The 17,666-nt window shown below is 46.0% G+C and overlaps 1 protein-coding gene across 4 annotated transcripts in view; it reads right to left on the reverse strand.

The window, feature by feature from the left end:
* Positions 1 to 1,798: 1,798 nt before the first annotated feature.
* LOC106592612 (striated muscle preferentially expressed protein kinase) overlaps positions 1,799 to 17,666 on the reverse strand; it is a 57,013-nt gene continuing 41,145 nt past the window's right edge. For all 4 annotated transcript variants that reach the window (XM_045697861.2, XM_082962969.1, XM_082962971.1 and 1 more), the window contains 17 exons: positions 17,309 to 17,386; positions 15,399 to 15,571; positions 15,240 to 15,266; positions 14,811 to 14,963; positions 14,545 to 14,656; positions 11,782 to 14,428; positions 10,724 to 10,822; positions 10,402 to 10,518; positions 9,906 to 10,073; positions 7,178 to 7,300; positions 6,198 to 6,362; positions 5,325 to 6,027; positions 4,898 to 5,137; positions 4,540 to 4,763; positions 4,316 to 4,391; positions 4,075 to 4,224; positions 1,799 to 2,605 (listed from right to left, as the gene is read on the reverse strand). In XM_045697861.2, the coding sequence (XP_045553817.1) occupies positions 2,377 to 2,605; positions 4,075 to 4,224; positions 4,316 to 4,391; positions 4,540 to 4,763; positions 4,898 to 5,137; positions 5,325 to 6,027; positions 6,198 to 6,362; positions 7,178 to 7,300; positions 9,906 to 10,073; positions 10,402 to 10,518; positions 10,724 to 10,822; positions 11,782 to 14,428; positions 14,545 to 14,656; positions 14,811 to 14,963; positions 15,240 to 15,266; positions 15,399 to 15,571; positions 17,309 to 17,386 (5,484 nt within the window). In that variant the 3' untranslated portion in view covers positions 1,799 to 2,376. The remainder of the gene's footprint in view (positions 2,606 to 4,074; positions 4,225 to 4,315; positions 4,392 to 4,539; positions 4,764 to 4,897; positions 5,138 to 5,324; positions 6,028 to 6,197; positions 6,363 to 7,177; positions 7,301 to 9,905; positions 10,074 to 10,401; positions 10,519 to 10,723; positions 10,823 to 11,781; positions 14,429 to 14,544; positions 14,657 to 14,810; positions 14,964 to 15,239; positions 15,267 to 15,398; positions 15,572 to 17,308; positions 17,387 to 17,666) is intronic.

Raw genomic sequence — 17,666 nt, forward strand, 5'->3', positions numbered from 1 at the left:
TTCAAGGCTTCCCATTCATTTTAAAGTGGCACACAAATTTATGATTGTGCACCGAGAGCGGCAGTCCACTTTTGCAAGAGCACTCGACAGACTACGACGGTGCCTTGAACCATAAATTATAGGCCTATTGTAATTCTGCGTTCATAACATCTTGTAATTTCGTAAATATCAGGATATGACTGGGAGAAATGTAATTGAACGCACCTCCAACTAGTATTATTAGTGGGAAACTCGTCTATCATCCCTGTGCTCCGAGTTTCCCACTTGCACCTCTCTGACCTAGTTTGTCAACAAAAAAGACAGCAAGCATGGCGGCATCTTCAGTAGTTGTTATTTATGGTAAGAACAAAATACAAATTGTTAATACAAAATTGATTCTGTTCATCTATTATAATATAAAAAGTGAAAGCAGCTCTGGCATATTTTTATGCCATACAAGTATTTACGACTTCACAACTGGTAATTACCACCTTCCCACTTGCTTATGAACGCATCATAAGTGTCAAGGATAGAAAAATACATTTTCAAAATGGAACTTGAAACCTTTTAACGACAGAGAAGAAGCTGTCCACAAGAAGTTATCAGGTTTAAAGCACTACGCCGCATTCTACTTCTACCTCGACAACAATCCTCTTCGCTGACTTGGGGACTTTTATGTTCGTCATAGCCTTCACTTTTAATTACCTTTGTAGTTTGATTGACAGAAAGTATTTAATATTTCATGCAAATAAATGTAATATTATATTCTCCTCTCTCGAACACTTGAAATTATATTCGCCCTGCGAATGTTTACAATTTACAGTAGTAGAGTACATCAGTTGCTTTGCGTAGGTAGCCTGCTGTACTCTGTAGAACTTTTTATATTCTCAAAGGAACGCCCAGTTAGGGAACCCTTGAAACTGACTGACGAGGGGAAAAGGATAGGGAGTGTCGTTCAAGTGCAAGCACTGTCGGAGCAACCCCTTTACTTCAATAGGAGTCCAATTTAAAGGGAAGAATAATGAGAATGTGTGTTTTGCAATTGTATCAATAGTTTATTACAGACTATTTCATAAAAACATTTTAAACCATTTCCACATTTATAAACACTGCAAATTAAAACATTTACAAATATTCAACCATCCAAATTCATACAAAAAAGAAATACTGTATGTATGATGAAAGTCTCTGTGTACCAAAAATGACTTTATGTATATTTTTTCTTCATGGCACCTATGTCCATTTTGTACAGTAGGCCTAATGGTAGACAAAAGTGCCCCCAAATTGTATGATATGAATAGTTCAATAAATTAACAGAACACATATTGCGCGGCATCTGTAAGTAAGCCATTTACATGGACAACACATTTACATGATAAAGTTTGTAAATTGACCCATTTTAGGCAAAATTGACTCACTAACTGACTGCTGGTTAAGCTAAGAGCAACCTGTCCAATCAACAGAACATACTGTAGAATTCTAGTCCAGCCATTGGCGCAGTGATGACGTTGATGAGGTGTGACAAATCCAATAGAAGACTATAGAATCTACATAATCAAAGTCTGACCGTTTTCATCAATGAAGTTGCACTATTGTTCAACATGAGCATCAACCACAGGACGTCTGGTTGCGTCACTGACTACTAAAGATACTCTACTATATTCACAGGTTTATTATCTGTATCTATGAACAGTATAATCACAATGGTGAGCAATATTTTTGCACTGTTTTCATTGTATTTAGAAAATCACTCAAAAGAAGAAAAAAAAGCACACATGCAAATAAATTAACATGAAAAAGGTAAACAGGTCACATAGAATTTCATGAACAAAAACGTTTTTATTTTTGGTTTTGCGTTTTTGAAATGTGTAAATAAATGCAACATAAATTAGCAGCATAAATGATGGTACATTCACATAATCACCACCAAATATCAGGATGCAGAAATAAGGCTGTGCTCTAAAATCAAACTGACAAATATGTGTGTTCCAGGTTAATTGTATTGAATGAATTTTCCAAACCAAATGTCCTGTTTTATATATTTCAAAGTTCTACACACATTGCGATAGCAAGCTCGGAGTAGTACTAGCAGACAGTAGACCTGAAACAGAACCAAATCGTGCCAGGTCCAAAAACAAACGATAACTCAATATTTTGAAACTGTGGTATCCAACAATCCAACAACTGGATTAAAATCTCAGTTGATGAACTGTCCGAGATTCATTCTGTTAGGTCTCAGTAGAAAGAGACTCCATGCAGTCTGTGGGCTGGTGCAATGCTCATGGCTCTAGTCTCCACTCCTATAACTTCTATCATGGAGCCCACTGTTGTGCACCACACATCCCCCATACCTCCACCCTCTGGTGGCTAGTTAACACTGACATAAGTCATATGCCTTCACTTAGGTAGATTTGGTGTGGTCGATGTGGTTGAAGAAGCTGAGCTGGAGTAGGAGCGTAGGAGGACCCTGTGTTTGGTGGCGACCTCGGTGCGACGTCGATGGTGCTCCCCCAGGAACTCCTTCAGCTTGGTGGTGGTGAAGGTGAGCGTCTGTCTCCTCAGCTTCATCAGGTACGAGTCCTGCAGCCATGCGTGGGTGAAACAGTCCTTGGTGCTCGGACGGGCCCTGCGTTGCAATAAAACACATTGTCCAATCAAGGATCAGAACACAGGAGTCCTGCACTGATCTAGTATCATGACCCCACTTTTTTTTGTACTTTTACCCCTTTTTCGTGGTATGGACTCGGGAGAGGCGAAGGTCAAGAACCATGTGTCCTCTGAAACACAACCCAGCCAAGCCGTACTGCTTCTTGACACAATGCCCACTTAATCCGGAAGCCAGCTGCACCATTGTGTCGGAGGAAACACCGTACACCTGGCAACCGTGTCAGCGTGCATTGTGCCCGCCCCGCCACAGGAGTCGCTAGAGCGCGATGGGACTAGGACATCCCTGCCAGCGAAACCCTCCCCTAACCCAGACGACGCTGGGCCAGTTGTACGCCACCCCATGGGTCTCCCGGTCGCGGCCGGCTGCAACAGAGCCTGGACTCAAACCGGGATCTCTAGTGGCACAGCTAGCACTGCGATGCAGTGCCTTAGACCACTGCGCCACTCGGGAGGCTATGACCCCACTTTCCATGTACCGTAAATTCCGGACTATAAGCCGCAACTTTTTTCCCAGGCTTTGAACCTCGCGGCTTAAACAATGACGCGGCTAATATATGGATTTTTCCCTCTTTCAATTTTTTTTCCCAAAAAAAAACACATTCTGTGGCGTGCTCAGTTTTTTGGCGGCATGAAGCTTTCATTAGACCAATGAAATTGCCGAACGGGTTAAGGTCAAACAATTTTTTTGTTTACTGTTTAGATTAAATCGAGCGCTCTCAAACTTCCCATCATTCTGATTACGGTAGTCATTTTGTCACCCTCATCATGGCAAAGACATGGAGAAATGCATATGATGCAGCTTTCAAGTTGAAGGCGATTGATCTGGCTGTTGGAAAAGGAAATAGAGCTGCTGCACGGGAGCTTGGTCTTAATGAGTCGATGATAAGACGTTGGAAACAGCAGCTTGAGGAATTGACTCAGTGCAAAAAGACAACTAAAGCTTACTGCTAATTTTTTATTTTTTGTTACAAGCCGTGTTTCGTTAAAGCCTATTTATTTTTGTTACAAGCCTTGTTTCGTTAAAGCCTATTTATTTTTGTTACAAGCCGTGTTTCGTTAAAGCCTATTTATTTTTGTTACAAGCCTTGTTTCGTTAAAGCCTATTTATTTTTGTTACAAGCCGTGTTTCGTTAAAGCCTATTTATTTTTGTTACAAGCCGTGTTTCGTTAAAGCCTGTGTAAAGTTAATTTGTTTCAATGTACCGGTAGGCACTTGCGGCTTATAGACATGTGCGGCTTATTTATGTTCAAAATATGTTTGTTTTTTTAATTCAGTGGGTGCGGCTTATATTCAGGTGCGCTTAATAGTCCGGAAATTACGGTAATCTTATTCATTATGATCTAAAAGGCTAAACTGATCCTGGATCATCCCTCCACTCCTGGTTTGTTAAATAAGATAATGATGTAGCTACTCTTTGAAGCACTCACCAGGCATAGCTACTCAGCATCTTCTTGAGGAACATCGAGGCACTTTGGGACACGTTGGGGTAGAACTTGGTCGGGTCAAACTTGGCAATCTGGATTTTGGTCTCAGTCTGGTGTGGGTCTTTGTCCTGAAAGGGCAGCCTACCGCTAAGCCTGAACAAAGGTGTCATAGACAATGAGAGTTCTGAGAGAATAAAAATAAATCGCACAACTTCACAGACTTGTTGTATATTTGTATATTTACATGACGTAGGTTAGAACCCCCAGGCTCCAGATGTCAGCTGGAGGGCCGACCACATCACCTTTCACCATCTCCGGAGCTTTTCACACCAGCATAGAAGGAGCAGAGAGAGAGTTCAGAGGAAAGTAGTGATCAAGGTGATGATAACAGCTTATTACCCAAGAAGTACTTGGCGTGTACCAGTTCCAGATACCAGTGGTAAATTCAATAAAGTGTTACCAACTCACACATATACTCTAGTGTGCCCAGGCCGCTGTTGTACTGTTTGAGGGAGAGAGGGTTGAAGTTCTGCGCGCTGCCAAAGTCTACGATCTTGATGACATTGAGGTTGGTGACCATGACGTTGTCAGGCTTGATGTCCAGGTGGAGGATGCGTCTGTTGTGGAGGTACTCCAGACCCTGAAGGATCTGAACCAGGTAACACACCACGTCATCCTCCGAGTAACGGAACCTTAGCAGGGAAATAGATTTATTCCACGGATGTGTTATAGAGCACAGCTGAGCTCACTGTGCAAGTCTGTGTATGTGTGAGTGTGTGTGTGTGTACATGTATGTGTGTGTGTGTGAGCATCATGCTCCACACACCTGTCTATAAGGCTGTGGAGCAGCTCCTTCCCAGTGCAGTACTCAGCCACCAGTACCAGGTAACGTGGGGTGACGTAGGCCTCGTGGAGGGTCATGACCTTGTCGTGGTGGAGAGACTTGAGGATCTCATACTCCTGCAGGATGGACTTCTTAGTCTCCTGGTCGTACGGAACGATCTTAGCCATGAAGACGTGTCCTGTGGCGTTCTCTCGACACTCCCGGACCACACCGAACCGCCCTCTGGCCAGACAGAGACAATACGGCAGTTTAGTCACTAAATAATGTGTGGTTAAACATGAAGCCAGTTTCCCTGACTGAAATTAACCATATAAGTAGTAGTAGTAGTAGTAATAGCAATACTGTGTAGTGTAATAGTGTACTACTGTAGCTGTAGAAATATTGACCACATCTCTAACATCTCAGTCACCTGGCTTTCTCATCCAGGAAGGTGTAGGGCTTCTGTGGGACTCCCTGTCGTAGAGCTGTCTCACCCGGCTTAGGTGTGGTGCGGTCCCTGGGGGTCCCTCGAACAGGGGTGCCCCTCCCCTCCCCTATTGGGCTCAGACTGCTGACCTGGAGCACTTGGGGGGAGAAGGAGGGGGCCGGGAGGGGGCTGGGGGCCATACGGGCAGCGGCGGCAGGGGCGTAGGTAGGAACGGATGCCATGACGGGCTTGGTGGGGGTGGAAGGAGGTGTAACGAGAGGGAGAGGGGGAGAGATGGGTGGGGTTTGGGTCATGGGTGGGACCACGTTGACAGGACTCTGGGGTTTGGGGAGGACGAAGGGAGGAGGTTTGACTACAGGCGGGGAGGGGAGAGTTGGAGGGGTGGTAGGGGTGACCGTCAGGGGTTCAGTTGGAGGGGTTGTGATGGCAGGGCTGGAGGGGGCCGCAGGTGTAGAGGGAGAGAGAGCTGCGGTGGGAGCAGGGAAGGGCGCAGGGGAGGTTAGAGAGGTCTGTGTAAGGGAGGGTGAAGAGGGAGAGACAGTGGACACCATTTTACCAGGAGGTTGCATTACTGCTGGTTTGACCTTTGGGATAACGGTCACCAAGGTGGTAGCGGATGGGGCAGGGTGGGGGGGAGGTGAGGAGATTGTCTTCACAATGGCCACCGCTGGAGAGGACACGCCTACTGCAAAGCAAACACATCTCTCTTCAATATCATATTATCATAACCATTTTGTGAAACAAATATGAAACAATACAGAAAAAACGGCAGAACTTTCTTTACCACCTCTTTTGATCTAATTTAACACAATTTACAGAATTTTAACCCCTTGTCCAAAAGGTGTGTTTCAGCACCTGTTGAGCCCAGGCTGACTTTGTCCGATGTGTTGCTGTAGGGTCCCTGTCCAGCCTTGTTGACGCAGGCCACTCTGAACCTAAAGGCACCCCCTGGTGGCAGGTCTGTGACGTTGTAGTAACAGTCAGCCACTCCAGTCGCTATGATCAGCCAGTTAGCGTCACCTGAAAGGAGAAAGAAAAGAATGCTTCATTTATATGATTGCCAATTGCGTTATGTTATATCAATATGGTCAAATACCCAAATTATATGCGTCACTTTGACTTTACACACCACTGTCATTTGTTGCCGTACTTATAATTCACACAAGGTGGAGATAGTGTTTCATGTTGATGATGAAACAGATGAGGGTTATGTTTACAATATCAGTTGTACACTAAGGTGGTGTGGAGCCATACTTATCTGTCATAGTCACAACTGATACAGAGGAATAACAGAATAACAAAAGAACATTCACATGGTAATGAGGAGATAGTGGGGCACAATCCAATGAACAAACACAGACAACAACAATCATCCAAAGCCCAGCCTGGCAGTAACTGTGTGGTAATACAAGGTATGAAGCCATCCAATTCAATCAGTCCTGAAATCATATTAACATTCATGTCATTCCCACTTTGATACAATCCTAACGATGTAGGCTCTACAATGATTCACCGTATTATGAGACCATAATGACTTATAAAGCGTGATGAAATAGGGCTCATTAGTAGTCTATGTGGCCAGTTTGTACTGTGACAATTTGCCCAGTGTTTGAGTTATTCACTGCATGGTAGTGTTTAACGTGACAGCCAAAGGTGTTTCCTATCCAACCGTCAGTAAGGATAATACATTTGGGTGAAGAGGGCTGTAAAATAAAATAAAAATTAATATTTGGCTTGAGTTCATGGAGATGACTAGCCTGGAGTCCAAATTGATATCTCAGTGTCAATCGTGACATCAGTTTGGACTTCAGGCTAGGAGATGAATGTCAACCCACCTTCTGTCTTCCTCTCCAGAGAGTAGCTACAGGGGGGCTTGGTGTCGGCTGGTTTCCATAGCACCAGGGCTGTGTTGTTGTACGTCTGGGGAACCTCCGGGGTGCCTGGCCTTTTGGGGATACCTGGAGGGGGTGACAGGGGGGAGGAGGGTGGGGTGGAGGGGAGGGGAGGGGAGGATGAAGGTTGGGTGAAGGGTAGGATGAAGGTGGGGTGGAGGGGAGAGGAAGGTAAGGTGGAGGGGAGATGAAGATGGGGTGGAGGGGAGATTAAGGTGGGATGGAGGGGAGAGGAAGGTAGGGTGGAGAGGAAGGTGGGGTGGAGGGGAGATGAAGGTGGGATGGAGGGGAGATGAAGGTGGGGTGTTGGAGAGATGAAGGTGAGGTGGAGGGGAGATGAAGGTGGGGTGGAGGGGAGATGAAGGTGGGGTGGAGGGAGATGAAGGGTTAGGAGCAATAGGAAGTTAGAGGGAGATGTTGGGTATGGTGGAGGGGGAAGTTTGAGTAAAAAAAGTTTTATTGTTGCATATTTTGATGAGTTAGGGTGTCACAGAGTGGGAGGTTTAGGGAAGGGGAGAGTTAGAATGGGGTGGGGTGTCACAGAGTGGGAGGTTTAGGGAAAGGGAGAGTTAGAATGGGGTGGGGTGTCACAGAGTGGGAGGTTTAGGGAAGGGGAGAGTTAGAATGGGGTGGGGTGTCACAGAGTGGGAGGTTTAGGGAAGGGGAGAGTTTTGATGGGGTGAGGTGTCACAGAGTGGGAGGTTTAGGGAAGGGGAGAGTTAGAATGGGGTGGGGTGTCACAGAGTGGGAGGTTTAGGGAAGGAGAGAGTTTTGATGGGGTGAGGTGTCACAGAGGGGGAGGTTTAGGGAAGGGGAGAGTTAGAATGGGGTGGGGTGTCACAGAGTGGGAGGTTTAGGGAAGGGGAGAGTTAGAATGGGGTGGGGTGTCACAGAGTGGGAGGTTTAGGGAAGGAGAGAGTTTTGATGGGGTGAGGTGTCACAGAGGGGGAGGTTTAGGGAAGGGGAGAGTTAGAATGGGGTGGGGTGTCACAGAGTGGGAGGTTTAGGGAAGGGGAGAGTTAGAATGGGGTGGGGTGTCACAGAGTGGGAGGTTTAGGGAAGGGGAGAGTTAGAATGGGGTGGGGTGTCACAGAGTGGGAGGTTTAGGGAAGGGGAGAGTTAGAATGGGGTGGGGTGTCACAGAGTGGGAGGTTTAGGGAAGGAGAGAGTTTTGATGGGGTGAGGTGTCACAGAGTGGGAGGTTTAGGGAAGGGGAGAGTTAGAATGGGGTGGGGTGTCACAGAGTGGGAGGTTTAGGGAAGGAGAGAGTTTTGATGGGGTGAGGTGTCACAGAGGGGGAGGTTTAGGGAAGGGGAGAGTTAGAATGGGGTGGGGTGTCACAGAGTGGGAGGTTTAGGGAAGGGGAGAGTTAGAATGGGGTGAGGTGTCACAGAGGGGGAGGTTTAGGGAAGGGGAGAGTTTTGATGGGGTGGGGTGTCACAGAGGGGGAGGATGGAGATAGCCGATGGAAAGAGGAGAAACCACCGACGACAGAGAAATGGGTTTTTAGCATTTTTTTTACGCAAACCATACACGCCACTAATAGCTTTTCACCCTGATCTGATGATGCATTTTAATGAAAGCTGCCCACCGCTGAGACTGATCGAGCCAAGGCCTCAGACCTCAGACAAGATGAGCAGTCTGGGGAATCTCTCACCCAACAGATTGATGACAAATGGAGACAGATAGCATCAGCAGACGGGATTAGTAATGCAGACGCCCAGACAGTGTCCCCATAGAAATTAAATTTGAAGCTGTGAAAATCGAACTGAAATGTAGCGCATTGAGTCTGACACCTGAATAAGAGAGAGGCCATCAAGTGTCTGGAGTCACCTAGTTCTGTCGCTTTGCTGATGGATATTTAACATTTTGTTATTTATAGCCTGCTGTCTGGACAAGAACCAACAGATGCCAAATCATAATTTGATCATCCTGTTGTTGCAGGAACAACAACAAAAAGACTTCTAAAGTTTGTAATTTCTAATTTCCACAATTTCCAAAATGTCAGACTTTATTTGCCTTAACGAAAAATGTATCAACCCCTACAAAGAAATAATATTAATTCTAATCCACATAATAATTCACATTTCCTGTTTGCGGCAGGATTCTTTTCCTGCTGTGAAAAACTGGGTCAAATTAAGATCCAGAATCTGTAGTAGCAAGATGGACTGTCTGAGTGACAGTTGATTATTTGTTTCTAACACATTGGATTACAACCTGGGAGCGCATCTTTCTATTTGTAATAAGCAGCACTCTCCTCTTGGAATGATTATAAAGAGGTTGTAAATTCAAGGCAAAAAGCCATACGTTTAATCAGCCGTAAACTACATTAATATTTATGCCCATGTCATTAATATGCATTGCATTCACACTCGAATACAAATCCTATTACCTAAACCTTTCAAGGTTCATCACGTCGTAAAGATTAATAGTAAATGTTTTTGCTTAGAATGAAGGGCAAACACCCCTTTCTCGATTCAGTGTAAATGTCGTGTTTACACTAAAGGTTTTGTATGCAATTCAAATCCAACAGATTTTACAGGTCCAGGATAATAGAATATCACATGAAGATAACGGTTTCAAAAATTGGTATTTTCCTGTTTCTCCACAAATCTAAATGACGGGATTATCGTTGATAATAACATTTTCTTGTAGATAACATGTTACTCACAGGCCAGGGACAGTGTGCAGGAGCTGGTGATGCTGGCTAAGGGGTTACTGGCCACACACTCATAGAGCCCTGCGTCCCTCCTGCTGGTCTTCATGATCGTAACGAGCTGCCTGCCGTCTGGACAGGAGATCAGGTTTATCCTGTCGTCCATCTCCAGTGGTCTCTTATCTGTGGACAAGCAAACCCATCAACAATAATAATTACAGTGGCATCCTGTAAAGTAATGTGTTATTTTACAGTCCTATTTCAAAAGGTGTTTATCTAGTATTCGATGAGAAACTTTATGGAAATAATGAGCAATCTCTAACATCAACACAAGTTTAGGAAGTCGTGCTCACACAGGGCACCGTGTAAGTATGAGCTATGATGAGTTATGACAATATATCATCCCTTCACAGGCAACAACCAACGTTTCAGCAGCAGTCCCTACGGTAATGCTTTATTAGACAGCGCTCTTGCAAAGAGTGTTGTGTCTGTCAGCTCTATGAGTTCTTACCTTTAGTCCAGCTGATTTGTGGGTGGGGACTGCCAGCCGGGAGGCAGCTAAGAGTGACAGGGTCACCCTCCAATAAGACGTGGTCCCTCAGCTTGATGTGGAACACAGGAGGGAAGTCTGGGAAAAACAAGGGTGTGGCTTAATAATAATATTGAACCCTGAGAATGAACTTAGAACGTAAAAGCAGTGTGCAGCTATTCTATTTCATTGCCAAACTCCAACTCTGTATGCACATTCAACATAAAGGCAACTGGTTGCCGAATTTAGCAGACAGTACTAGAGGAAGTGCGGGAGTACTGCAGGCTGCCTGATGACCCCTCACCTTTGGCTGAGTGGAGGTCAGTCTGAGAGGGGGTCTTGTCCTTCCTGCTCCTGCCCAGACCCCACCTGTCCCACCGCGACCGCCTGTCAGTCTCTGGAGCTGTGGAGGACAAGACATAATGGCAAACAGCTGAAACAGACGAACCTGAGGAGGTGAGCTAATATCTCCAGTATCTATGCTGCAATAGTCTATGTGCCTGGGGACTAGTGTCAGTCTGTCCTATCTGGTGTAATTCTCCTGTCTTATCTGGTGCCCTTTGATCTTAGGTGTGCTCTCTCTAATTCCCCCATCTCTCACTCACTCACTCACTCACTCACTCACTCACTCACTCACTCACTCACTCACTCACTCACTCACTCACTCACTCACTCACTCACTCACTCACTCACTCACCCCTCCCGTAGGACCTGAGACCTAGGACCATGCCTCGGAACTACCTGGCCTGATGACTCCTGGCTGTTCCCGTCCCCAGTCCACCTGGTTGGGCTGCTGAACCAGGACCTGCTATTTTGACCCTCTCTCTCTCCCACCACCAGCTGTCTCGACCTCTGAATGCTTGGCTATGAAAAGCTGACTGACATTTACTCCTGATGTGTTGATCTATAACCACTATTATTTGACCATGCTGGTGATCTTTGAACGTTTGAACATGTTGAAGAAGGATCTGGCCTTAATAGCCATGTACTCTTACAGTTAAAAAAAAAATGCTATCTAGAACCTAAAAGGGTTCTTCAGCTGTCCCCATAGGAGAAGCCTTTGAAGAACCCTTTTTGGTTCCAGGTAGAACCCTATTGGGTTCCAGGTAGAACCCTTTCCCTAGAGGGTTTTACATGAAACCCAAAAGAGTTCTAATTGGAACCAAAAAGGGTTCTTCAAAGGCTTCTCCTATTTGGACAGCTGAAGAAACCTTTGGGAATCCTTTTTTCTGAGATTGTATAATCTACACCCTGCACAGCCAGAAGAGGACTGATGTAAAAAGGGCTTTATAAATACATTTGATTGATATTTGATGGAAATTGCCAATGCCATCTTAGCCAGCATAATATAATATTACTTACTGAGCGACTTTTGACTTTTTGACTTTTCGGAATGAAGGCTTGATGCAGACCCAATGGATTCCTTGGACACTTTGGATTCTTTGTTTGTCTGTTTGGCTAGCTGATTCTCTGGGATCCCCATCTCTTTAAGACCTCTTCCCTCGGACTGGGAATGTCGATGACGGGAAAACAGTGGAGTTTTCTTTCCCTCTGGCTTCTCTTCCTCCATCTCTTTCCTATCCTCTGACTGGCTTCGGACTTTCCCAGAAATTCCTGCCACCTTGTTCTCAAACTTCTTCCTCATCGCCAAGACGGGGGAATCGCTGACCTTCTTAAAATCCTTTTCTTCTGCATCTTTCCGACTTTTCTCTTCCTCCATGCGTCGCTTGGCCTCTTTCTCTTCCTTCCTTTCCTCTGACTTGCTCCTCAAACTGGCTGAGATACCCGCTACTTTGTTCTCGAACTTCCGCCGCATGGCGAAGACAGACGACTCCTCCATCTTTTTGCGTTCTCTCGAATCCTGCTCTCTCCGTACCTCTATATTGTCCAGCTCTGTCGTGTCCAGACTCTTACTGCGACCTATGGCCCAGGACACCCTGCGCTTACTGGCCGCAGGCTCAGTCTCCTTTGACTTCTCCTCCTTTTTATCTATGGACGGTGTCCTCTTGGTGCGCATGGAGAACCGTCCAATGATGCCCAGGGACCCTGTGTCTCTATCCACCTCCCTCAAGTCCTGGACGGATTTGGACTTCTCCTGCAATCCTTGGGGCACCATCTCCAGCGGCGCCCCCAGACGCCCCGGCCGGTATACCTCCTCACCCTCGCCTGTCTTACGGGGAAGGGTCGGGGACTTCTCTTCTGATTTGGTCCTGGTAAGTCTCCGGAGCCCACGGGTAAGGGATGACTCACGCTTCTTGAACCTGGATTCAAAGACCTCCTCCGAGTCGATGTCCTTGATATCTGTTCTGAGTGGCGTGGTAGGTTGGCGTGGGGTGGTGGGGCGGTCTGGGACCGTAGACGAGCTAGTCGAGATGGTTGGGCTTGTTGGGCGTTCGGTGGCCACCTTGGCGAAGACGGCAGGGTGTTCAGGAAATGTGGGGCTAGGTGTAGATTGAGATCTCCGGCTGCTGTCAGGTTTTCCAGATGGTACTACAATAGTTTGCATCACGTTGGCATACGCAGAGTTTTTTTCTGTAGGTGTAACCCCTGGAGAATCCCAACCTTTTGCTTTCACCTCTTCTTTCTTTAACTCTATCTCCTGCTTTTCTTTCTGTTCATCTTCCTCAGTATCCTCCTCCTCTATGACGATCACAGGAGCTAACACAGTAGGAGACCTGCCCTGGGAAATGTCCCTCTTCGACTCGTGTCTATCAACCCTCTCCTGTGCTTTGGTCCTTCTCTCCATATCTTCATCCTTTTCAGAAGTCTCCTCAGACTTGCTCTTCTTCTTCTCCTCTGGCTCTTTCTCTTCCCTCGCTCCTTGGTCCTCTTTGACTGGGGTGGGCTGTATGGAGGAGGAGGGCCCATGAGAGTAAGGTCTGGAATCCAGCCTGGTCTGCTCCGTAATTGCTGATATGGAAGTGGCCTCCTGGAGGTCTTTCCCCTGTGCGTTCCTCTCAATGCCCTGGGTCCTTTCAGCACTGTCTCTCCTCTCAGTGCTCTGGCTAGATGTGCTAGTGGGGATCTCTAAGGGGGCTCCAAACTGCCGGTGTAGGGGCATGGGCTCCGAGTCTCCCTGACTGAAAGAGGAACTCTTCTGGAACATTTTGGTTTTGGATGTGTCCTCCACTGCACTTTCGGTAGAGGCTGCTCTGGCCAGCGACCGCTCTGGCGCCCCCACCCTGGATCTCCTCAAGTTTCTGTCCAGGGACGAGGTTCGCCTCTCGTCATCCATTCCTAGGGTCTCCAGCAGGGGACCTCGCAGGCCGCTTTTGCTGTTTCCTCCCCTCAGCAGCCTCTGTCTCATCAGCTCCAGTTTGAGGGCATAGTCCTCCTGGCTCATCTTAGCCGCCCCAGGGCTGGGGCTGCGATTTGGTAGCTCCATGGAAACTGCCTTTTTAAGGCTTTTTTTGCCGCTGTCTTCCTTGCCCTCCTCCACAGCCCCCTCCTCTGGCTCAATGTGTAGAAGCAGGGCCGAGTCAGCTGAACTGCCCCTCCTCATCGTCGCTCTCCGGGACTTCGTCTGAGTGTCATCCTCCTCCACACTCGAGCCCTTCTTCAGGGGGACTCTCTTCGTTTTAACTGCAGTCTTCTCCTCTTCCGAAGACCCGCCATCTTCCTCGGTTGTTACCCTTTTTCTCGTTCCTCTGCTTCCTCCTAATTCCTTGGCCTCCTTTTTGGACACCACCTCCTCTATGGGCTGTTCCCTGTGCCGGGTTAACCACCCCCCTTCCACTGTCCCATTGGACCTGGAAGGCGGTCCTGTGACGTCCTCATCACCTGGTATCTCGTTGAGGGAGACCCTGGAGCCGGAGAAGACCATAGACAGAGGCATGGGGATGAAGGGGAGTTCGTCCACATCTTCGTCTGAGTCGGAGGATGAGGAGGGTGGGGGCGAGCCCTCTTTGAGGTGACGGGCCACAGCGATGGAGATGTGGTTGGACGAGTCGTTGAGAAGCTCAGGGATGGAGCGCATCACCATCTTAGATTTGTAGCTGATGAGGGAACGCTGGGAGAGATAGGGAAAAAAGGGACGTGTTAAAGGAGTCATTTGGAAGGTACTTAGAGGGATTCATTGAAGTGCATTAATCAATGTACTACTTACAGAAATAATTAATGCCTTACCTGCCAACGTCTTCGAGATAAGACCTGCTTTAGGATCGCTGTGTTGATGCTCTTGTCTTTTATTGAAGTCTTGAACCAGGGGTGGCGAAGGCTCTCTGTAGCGTTAGGCCTCCTGAGAGTAAAACATCACATGGTGACAAATTAAACACTATGTCCCAAACACTTATTTTCTGTTCTTATTTTGTGTTGAAATTGTTTGTATTCCTAATATAAAGGAATTCATTACAATCAATTTATACCAAGGCATTATCATCAATAACACTCACAGTCTGTCAGCCACCAGCAGTTTGATGACGAATCCCTTGGCCTCTCTACAGAGGTCAGCAAACATACTCTCCTCAAAAGCCACATTTTGGTTCCTAATGTTGAGGACGGTGCATCTGTCGTTCTCCCCAGCGAAAGGAGACACACCAGTCAGGCTAGAAGGGAAATATGTTATGTTAATAGTCTTTTACTGAGACTGTTTACTAGCTGTCACATCCATTTTAATTGGGTCAATTGAGGCCTGTGGCAATATGCAAACAATATGCAGGTGATATGCATTGGTGTTTTGCTTACTGAGGTTATAGAGTGTGGTGAAAAATTACATTAAAGATTGACAGAAATGTAATGCAAAAGGTGTATTGAATTCTAAGAATATCTCGACCAGACACATTTATCATGTTCTTAGTCCAACCAGAACCTTAACCACTCACCATAGGTAAGTGATAACCCCAATAGGCCTGTGAACAGAGAGAGAGAAATGACTTTCAGAGGGCAAGATGAAGGAGAGAGGGAGAGAGTGATAAAATCATGATTAATCAGGAAATAGATTAAACGAGTCTCCAGAACCCCTCCCCCGACCAGGTGCTCACCAGATGTCTGTTGCCTTGGAGACCGGCGTTTGGTTAACGATCTCCGGGGCAACAAATTCCGGAGTGCCGTATTTGCAGTAGTGGGCTTCATTGGTCTCCAGCTTGACGGCATTGCCAAAGTCACAGATGCGGATATTGTCACTGTGTCGGCCTGCCATGAGGATGTTCTCAGGCTGGATGAGTTGGAGAAAAACAGGGACATATTCAAAACATAAGCTAGGTTTCCGTCCAATTGGCAACAGATTTTCATGCTAATATTCTAAAATCCGAATACAAATAAAATGTACATTAGAGACCATCCTCTGTTATTTTATCTTTGTAAAACTATGACTTGATTTGTGTAATCTTATTCATTTTAGTCTACATGTTTTGAGTGAGGAAAATACATCGGTATCTGAGTAGTATGTATTTTGGGGTTTGCTATATTCTTTCCTTGTTATATTAAGTAAGTTGATCATTTCAGAAGTATCTGCTGTACAGTGCCTTCGGAAAGTATTCAGACCCCTTGACTTTTTCCACATTTTGTTACGTTACGGTCTTATTCTATAATGGATTACATTTTAAAAACCCCTCAGCAATCTACACACAATACTCCATAGTGACAAAGGAAAAAAAAGGCTTTTAGAATTTGTAAATATTAGAAATACTTTATTTACATAAGTATTCAGACCCTTCGCTATGAGACTCGAAATTGAGCTCAGGTCCATCCTGTTTCCATTGATCATCCTGGAGATGTTTCTACAACTTGATTAGAGTCCACCTGTGGTAAATTCAATTGAATGGACATAATTTGGAAAGGCACACACCTGTCAATATAAGGTCCCACAGTTGACAGTGCATGTCAGAGCAAAAACCAAGCCATGAGGTCGAAGGAATTATCCGTAGAGCTTCGACACAGGATTGTGTCGAGCCACAGATCTGGGGAAGGGAACCAAAAAAATGTCTGCAGCATCGAAGGTCCCCAAGAACACAGTGGCCTCCATTATTCTTAAATGGAAGAAGTTTGGAACCACCAAGACTCTTCCTAGAGCTGGCCGCCCGGCCAAACTGAGCAATCGGGGGAGAAGGGCCTTGGTCAGGGAGGTGACAAAGAACCCGATGGTCACTCTGACAGAGCTCTAGAGTGCCTCTATGGAGATGGGAAAACCTTCCAGAAGGACAACCATCTCTGCCGCATTCCACTTATCCGGCCTTTATGGTAGAGTGGCCAGACGGATGCCTCTCCTCAGTAAAATGCACATGACAGCCCGCTTGAAGTTTGCCAAAAGGCACCTAAAGACTCTCAGGCCATGAGAAACACATTTTCTGGTCTGATGAAACTCTTTGGCCTGAACTCTTTGGCCAGAGCGCTCAGGACCTCAGACTGGGGCAAAGGTTCACCTTCCAACAGGACAATGACCCTAAGCACACAGCCAAGACAACGCAGGAGTGTCTTCAGGACAAGTCTCTGAATGTCCTTGAGTGGCCCAGCCAGAGCCCGGACTTGAACCCGATTGAACATCTCTGGAGAGACCTGAAAATAGCTGTGCATCAACCCTCCCCATCCAGCCTGACACACGTTGAGAGGATCTGCAGAGAGGACTGGGAGAAACTCCCCAAATACAGGTGTGCCATGTTTGTATCTTGTAGTGTCATACCCAAGAAGACTCGAGGCTGTAATCGCTGCCAAGGTTTTTAATATTTAATACATTTGTAAAAATGTCTAGGAATCTGTTTTTGCTTCATCATTATGGGGTATTGTGTGTAGATTGATGAGGGGAGAAAAATAATTTAATACATTTTAGAATAAGGCTGTAACATAACAAAATGTGGAAAAAGTCGACGGGTCTGAATACTTTCTGAATGCTCTGTATACTAGCTTGTGATTAAAGTACTGTATTTGTCCTTTGCACAGTGGGAATCTGATGTACCTTGATGTCAAGATGAACAATATCTTTCTGGTGAAGGTAGCTGACCCCTTCAAGCACCTGCTGAATACTGGACCGGATCTGCAGCACAGAACATCTCCTTTACCACATTCTACATTCTACATTCTATATTCTACATTCTATATTCTACATTCTATATTCTACATTCTACATTTTACATTTTACATTCTACACTGAACAAAAATATAAACACAACATGTAAAGTGTTGGTCCCATGTTTCATGAGCTGAAATAAAAGATCCCAGAAATGTTCCGTACTCACAAAAGCGTATTTCTCTCAAATGTTGTTCACATATTTGTTTACATCCCTGTTAGTGAGCATTTCTCCTTTCCCACGATA

Source organism: Salmo salar, chromosome 16 (assembly GCF_965601325.2).
Source record: "Salmo salar chromosome 16, fSalSal1, whole genome shotgun sequence".
Classification (NCBI taxonomy): Eukaryota; Metazoa; Chordata; class Actinopteri; order Salmoniformes; family Salmonidae; genus Salmo; species Salmo salar.